This window comes from Pseudomyrmex gracilis, unplaced genomic scaffold (assembly GCF_002006095.1).
Source record: "Pseudomyrmex gracilis isolate BER0280 unplaced genomic scaffold, ASM200609v1 scaffold_57, whole genome shotgun sequence".
Lineage (NCBI taxonomy): Eukaryota > Metazoa > Arthropoda > Insecta > Hymenoptera > Formicidae > Pseudomyrmex > Pseudomyrmex gracilis.
This window is the reverse complement of record NW_018020641.1, coordinates 753,121-759,641: the sequence shown is the minus strand read 5'-3', so window position 1 is coordinate 759,641 and position 6,521 is coordinate 753,121. Positions and strand designations below refer to the sequence as shown.

Below are 6,521 nucleotides of genomic sequence, written 5' to 3'. Positions count from 1 at the left end.
TTTGGCTGCAATACTCTCATGTATTTGTCAACAGAGTTGTTGCGTTTTTTCTTTCTGTGTGCTAACAATTTTGGCGGTGTTTCCGTATTGTAGCATTTCTGTAAACAATTTCTGTTACCAAGGTCTGCGCCGAAATTGTCAAAAACAGAAATTGTTTGCTGGGTATAAAATAAAAGAAAAAAGAATAAAAAAAAAGAAGAGGCCTGCGTGCAGTCGTTTTTTTTCTTTTTTATTCTTTTTTCGTTTTTATCACTCGACTTTATGATATAATTATTTAAACAAAAAATTGAGTCAGAGTGTTAATCCTTCGTTTATTATTTTTAAGGATCTCATGTTATTGTTTACGCGTTACCCGGTGTTGAAAGATCGTTTTGTACAAATGTACATTAAAATAATAATATGTACAGTTGCTGTTTGATATTTTTATATTTTTAGGAATTTGTTGGAAAACGTACTGAAAAAAATATACAATGTATATACATATATAGTGAAACAAATCTCATCGATAGATCTCGACGTTGCGAAATATAATACACTTTGCAGCGTCATTGTGACACACGAAGCTGTCAGATATATATCAATATTATAAAAAATGTTCAATGTCCGTCATGATTTCAATGTATATAGAGAGAATAAATTGGACAAAAGCGCGCATCTCATTAAATGTTGACATACATCTTTCTTTTCAAATATATATTATAATTCGACATCGCGCGCAAAAATGTGCCATCAGTTTGTCTCTCATTTGTAATTTTACTTAAATTATTTAACAACATAAATGAACTCGAAACATTTTTTTAAACAGATTGTTTAACTTCATTACATAAAAATGTTTTGTCTTGCAACTACTAATAAAACAATCCCCACGTTCATGATTTCTTACAATTGTTTAAAACAATTGAGATATTAACAATAATTAGTTTATTTTATTGCTTTATTTTTTTAAGTACAAGCGATAGCAGCAAAATATTTTAGGATAATAATATAAACGTAAAGCTCCTACCAAATCAATCAAGTCTACTAGACTCGCAGCCAAATTGTCACGAACTTGGTTTACAATCATAAAACTTAACTCTACTGACTCTCAATTTCTTTTTGTTCATTCTGCGCTCGTTTTTCTCTTTATTCTTTGTTTTCCTTATTTACATCACAACACTGTAAAACGTTCTTATTATAACGGAATTTTATTTTTTAAAGTTACTACATAAAAAAAAGATAGTGCGAAGCTATTCGATACATAAACGTTTGAACCTTTTGTGAAGAAGACGTTAATGGCATTGTCTTACATTATCGTGAAGAGTCAATTGTAAAAAACAAAGATTTCAGAGAAATATAAATATACAAATGTTTCAGAGAAATACAAATTTATCTCTCAAAGCTTTGTATGTGTATGTAAATATGTGTAATTATAAGACGTAATTATAAGCGTGTATGTAAGTGTGCACATTAGAGATTAACGTACTGTAACATGTACAAAACTTACAGAAAAAAACAAATGTAAGAAAAACTTATATTAAAGTAAAAACAATATGTAATAAATCTTTTATTATATTTATCGTGTATACATATATATAGATTGTGCAAATCCAAGGTTTTCCACATCAAATCAAATACCTTCTTCCATCCACTTTTTATCAATTTATTATGTTGCCAAAACTAAATTATTATACATATATACACAATGCTCATTATGCATACACACACACATATATATATATATTATATTTGTTATATAATATATATTAATATGCTATATGCATAAATGTTAGGCATAAAAACCTTTCATTGTACAATACTAATTCAAAAATAATTTGACAGGAATGTCACGGCACTTATAACACTCCTTTGACCGGCAACGACGGGAACCAAGAATAAGAATCACCCTTTAATTGGTCGTATTTTAACTTGTTTACAATAACACTTGTTACGATCTTGTCTACATCATGTGTTTGTCCATAGTAATCGACAAACGAGCCTTCCGGATCGATCAAGTATATGATAATAGTATGGTCAACCTGAACAAAAAAACACAAATTAGTGCAATTTTAAATTATGTACATTGTTCTCTACAGTGTAGTAGTTCATAATGTACTAACAATATAATCCTCATCTTGGTCTTTCGGACCACTACTGAAATAAACTCTGTAAGCTTTGCACGCTTTTGCAACTTGTTCATTGGTCCCTGTGAGGCCAATGATTTTATCGGAGAATTCTTTGATGTATTTGCCAACAATGACAGGTGTATCTCTCTCCGGATCCACTGATATGAAAAGTGGCTGTATTTTTATATCATGTTCTTTTTCTGTAAATAAAAATAGACCACAATAACAAAGCTGTAACTGTCTTTCAATCAGCTATAAATTAATAATTTAATCTCAACTTACCAAGTATATCTACCACTTTTGCCATTTTTTCAATTTCATCCGGACAAATATCTGGACAATGTGTAAATCCAAAATATATTAGCACCCACTTGCCTAAAAAGTCATCAGATTTTACTGTTTTTCCTTCCGTATTCACCAATTCAAATTTTCCTCCAATCTTAGCTTTGCCCAATTGCCGTTTTCTCTCTTTTGCAACCATTCTGTCTTTTTCATTCTTTAAATGATTTATATACAGCAAGATACCAACACCAATAACACTTGAAATTGTCAAACTTTTCCATGTAATAGGTGATTTTTTTTTAATTTTTGGAGGTATTTTAGGCAAGTTAGATTCTTGCCAAAGTTGTTTTGATGTGCTCATGTTCCTAAACTGAATAAAAAATAAAATCCATTAATTAGACTCACATAAAGCTTTATTAATTATGTAAATATTTTTTATCACGAGAAATACCTTTTTGAAAATATTGGCAGAACTCCGATTCAACGGCGATACAAAAGATCTTAATATTAACGTCGACATTTTTTGTTGTCTTGATAAAACAATTTAATTTTATTTTATGTTTCTAGTTTAAATTCTTTTAGCACATCTACAAACAATATTTTATGCAATATTTTATGCAAAATAAACACAATTCTTGTCCACTTTGTCACAAGTTTGTTCAGCCGGCAAACATAGGTTAGGTTAGAATATAGATTAGGATTAGGTTAGGTTAGATCCAGATAAATTGATGGTTAACTAGAGATAACAACTATGGTAACTAGAAATATCTCTAATTGGTAGATACTTTCAGATATAGAGGAATAGGCCAATAACAGGCAATAGTCACAAAGCAATGCTTCATAAATATAAAACTAAATATAAAATAAAAAAAAATGATATAAATAAATTTGAATTCAATTATCAGGAGTTCCTGAACAAAGAATTTTATTCCAAATATGTTATACAAAGATTATCATTTAAAAAATTGCATAAATAACGTCTTCCAGCTGATGACAAGATTTATGTCAAACCCACACAAATGTTTCATTAGTGGATGGACAAATGTCCACTTATTGTTTGTTTTTTTTTTTTTCCACTAATTAACCACCTATTTGATGTTCCAATCCAGTCCATTACCACATCAACAAAACAACTGGATTCAAATGTTAAAAAAAGGATGAGAAGGATTTGAGAATTTGTTATTAAAAGAAACAGTGTTCTCACATATTGACGCGTACAACATCTCAACCAGAAGTTTCTTTATTTTGCTTTTGTTGTATCATCTCGCGAATTTCATTTTCACTCTCCTTTAAACTTCGCTGTAAATACATTTTGTTGTTCTCTAACATTTTGATTTTCTCATCGCGCGTTTTTACTATATTTTCCAAGTCGTTTTTCATCTCGTTTATATCCTCCGCAACGAACATTCGACCGACAGATTTGTGAACCCTTGTGTCTTCCGGAAGGCAGCCAATTTCCTTAACAGTGAGTTCCGACCAATGTTTTATGCGTCTCAGCTTTTCTATTTCTATATCAGCCAATTTCAATTTCTGCTTAGTGTCCCTCATTTTTTCTTGCAACTTGGTGAAAGCTTGTTTTAATTCCTCATCCACTTTTGACATTGTTGAACTTATGTTGAGATGTATATAATCCTCTTCTGTGTAAAAAAACACAAAATTAGACACAATATTTAGAAAAACTATTGAATGTGATTTAAAGTGATCTTTCAAAAAGATATATATATATAGTCTATATTTTTAGATATATATCAATTTTGTCAGTATATAAATGTGAAACAATCTAATGTTAACCAAGAGAACGGAAAAAGTATACTGATTTCTCTTACTTGAGATCTCTTTTATACACGGTAATGTAAAAATATATTATATACTTGGCCAATGTTTCCACAACCATACTTACAAGTTGAAATTTATACAATGAAGCTAGTAGTTTTGTAAGATGAAGAAATGAAATCGAATATATAATCCAAACTGTGTGGGACTTGCTTGCGTGCGCGTTAGATTCTTCGTCACATTAAACCCTAACCTCAAACCGGAAAGACAGGATCCAAGTCACTCTACAAATGCTATCGACACTATTCTCTTTTCCTTTGAGAAATATAAACAATAGACAAAGATGGAATGATGCTCGAAATGTTTGAAAGCATTTGTATGTAGCACAACTTGATCACTACCGTGCGACACATGTAAACATATGTGTGTGTGTGTCGTTTCATAAGAATCTCTTTAATGTAAACTCGGTATATAAAAAGGTTTGTGCAACACAAAGTACTAATATCTATTTGTTAACTGACATCAATTTGGTTAATAACGCCATTATATTGTTAAAACAATTCAGGTGATTTAACATAAAAAGAAAAATAAATAGAAAAGACTGTTTTTCTCTCTTCTCTCTCTGATGACAAACAATGGCATCTTCAACAACATCGTCGGGAAATCAAACGTCCTCGTGGGAACCGCATCGAATTACTCACTTGAAGCCCTCGTTAGATAGCCACGAGATAGCTCTTGCCAATTGCGACGTATGGCACAAATTCATCGTCTTCGACGGTGCTCTGTATCGGGGAAACGAGGTTCTACGTGCCGTCGTAAGCGCCTGCGAGCCGGCGATTATCGTGCCGGTCATGTACAACGTCGAGGGTAAGAACAAAAGCACGTTTCTGGCGAAGTGCAAGAAGGATGTCATAGAAAATTTAGTTAAGCAGGGATTGTGCGTAACGTTGCAAGGTCAAGAGTTGTACATAGACATTGTATTGGGATTTCTCAGCACTCAGGAGCTGCAAATGAATATAAACAAAGTTATAGCCCAAGCCTTGTTCACCAGATACGAACCGGTAAAGAAGATATTCAATCTGGACGATTTTGAAAATGAAAAAGCGTTGGGTTCGATATTCTGTCCCATTCATATACCGAGAATCTTCGAGATGGTTTTGCATTGCAGCAGAATGGGAATTTTAGGTGTTAAATGCGAGTCCCAGCAGTTGCGTTTGCCTGTTCGCGAATTGAGTCTGAAGTACAATAAACTCACGGCCATTATATTGTTCGAAAAGTTCTTCAGTTATCATTTGACCAAACTTGATCTGAGACACAATCAGATTTTGGATGTGGAATATCTTTGTTATTTTTGCGAATTTAAGATAAACGAACTCTGGTTGGATGGAAATCCTTTGTGCACCAAGTACGCAACTTCCCAGGAGTACATACAAGCTGTGAAAAATGTCTTTCCGTACTTGCAGAAATTAGACGGGATTGTTATAGGAATGGAGAAGAAATTTGTGCCAAGCATATACAGCAATTATCTTGGCAATGGCTCGAGAATTTCTCTGATCAAACAATTTGTTAAGCATTTTTTTACGTTATACGATCAGGAAGACAGAATAGTCATGAACGGTCTTTACGATAGAAATGCGCTCTATTCCATGACATTAGGCACAACCGCAACAAATGTACATAAAGACATAGTCAAATCATTCATTATAAATAGAAATCTATTGAAATTTGTCGATTACGCCAAGTGTCACGAATCATTATTTTGGGGACCTGAAAAGATAATCAACGCTCTTCAACATCAGCCACAAACAATACACAACTACAAGACATTTCACATTGACTTGTTGCACGAAGACGATAATTGCATAGTCATTTCTGTACAAGGAATATTTTTGTATCGATTGTCATTCTGTCTGCCAATGTTCTTCAACAGAACTTTCATTATCACACGAAAAGAAGACAACGAATACTGCATCATCAATGATCAATATCATATCGATAGTATACCGTCCAATATGATTAACGATGTAAAACTTGAACCGAAATCCATACCGAAGTTCGCACCAACGGTACTCAGTGTGTCGGAAAAGGAACAGTTGCTTAGATTTTTACGTGAACTGACTACAATGAACATCCGATACTGTTACAAGTATCTCGACGGGGCAGAGTGGGACATAAGACAAGCAATCACTACATTTATGAAAAACTATTCGGTAAATGACGTTCCTTCCGAAGCTTTTCAATAAAATTTATGTAATTACACAACTTTGTATACTAATTTTATATCAATAATATATATACGTACATGGCTATGAAAAATTTGCAACAAACAAGAGACTTATATTTATTTATATTCAAATATATTCC

At 32.3% G+C, this 6,521-nt stretch overlaps 3 protein-coding genes across 3 annotated transcripts; 1 reads left to right on the top strand and 2 right to left on the bottom strand.

The window, feature by feature from the left end:
* Window positions 1-1,530: 1,530 nt before the first annotated feature.
* Window positions 1,531-3,082, bottom strand: LOC109853953 (protein SCO1 homolog, mitochondrial). Its single transcript, XM_020426560.1, has 4 exons — window positions 2,836-3,082; window positions 2,385-2,754; window positions 2,097-2,302; window positions 1,531-2,015 (listed from the first exon to the last, which is right to left on the bottom strand). Exons 1-4 carry the CDS (start codon window positions 2,902-2,904, stop codon window positions 1,833-1,835), a joined length of 828 nt encoding a protein of 275 aa, XP_020282149.1. The 5' UTR covers window positions 2,905-3,082; the 3' UTR covers window positions 1,531-1,832.
* A 210-nt stretch (window positions 3,083-3,292) lies between these two features.
* Window positions 3,293-4,399, bottom strand: LOC109853954 (prefoldin subunit 1). Its single transcript, XM_020426561.1, has 2 exons — window positions 4,285-4,399; window positions 3,293-4,021 (listed from the first exon to the last, which is right to left on the bottom strand). The coding sequence occupies exon 2, from the start codon at window positions 3,984-3,986 to the stop codon at window positions 3,609-3,611; it is 378 nt and encodes a 125-aa protein (XP_020282150.1). The 5' UTR covers window positions 3,987-4,021; window positions 4,285-4,399; the 3' UTR covers window positions 3,293-3,608.
* A 147-nt stretch (window positions 4,400-4,546) lies between these two features.
* Window positions 4,547-6,455, top strand: LOC109853952 (nuclear RNA export factor 2-like). Its single transcript, XM_020426558.1, has 2 exons — window positions 4,547-4,636; window positions 4,723-6,455. The coding sequence occupies exon 2, from the start codon at window positions 4,793-4,795 to the stop codon at window positions 6,398-6,400; it is 1,608 nt and encodes a 535-aa protein (XP_020282147.1). The 5' UTR covers window positions 4,547-4,636; window positions 4,723-4,792; the 3' UTR covers window positions 6,401-6,455.
* The last annotated feature ends 66 nt before the right edge of the window (window positions 6,456-6,521 follow it).

Bases quoted from the DNA above. Each gene is read 5' to 3' on its own strand.
- LOC109853953 (XM_020426560.1), bottom strand. From the start codon at position 2,904: ATGTCGACGTTAATATTAAGATCTTTTGTATCGCCGTTGAATCGGAGT. The intron at 2,755-2,835 runs GTATTTCTCGTG...TTTTTTATTCAG, and splicing joins CTGCCAATATTTTCAAAAAG to TTTAGGAACATGAGCACATC. The intron at 2,303-2,384 runs GTAAGTTGAGAT...TTTTATTTACAG, and splicing joins AAAAGTGGTAGATATACTTG to AAAAAGAACATGATATAAAA.
- LOC109853954 (XM_020426561.1), bottom strand. From the start codon at position 3,986: ATGTCAAAAGTGGATGAGGAATTAAAACAAGCTTTCACCAAGTTGCAA.
- LOC109853952 (XM_020426558.1), top strand. From the start codon at position 4,793: ATGGCATCTTCAACAACATCGTCGGGAAATCAAACGTCCTCGTGGGAA.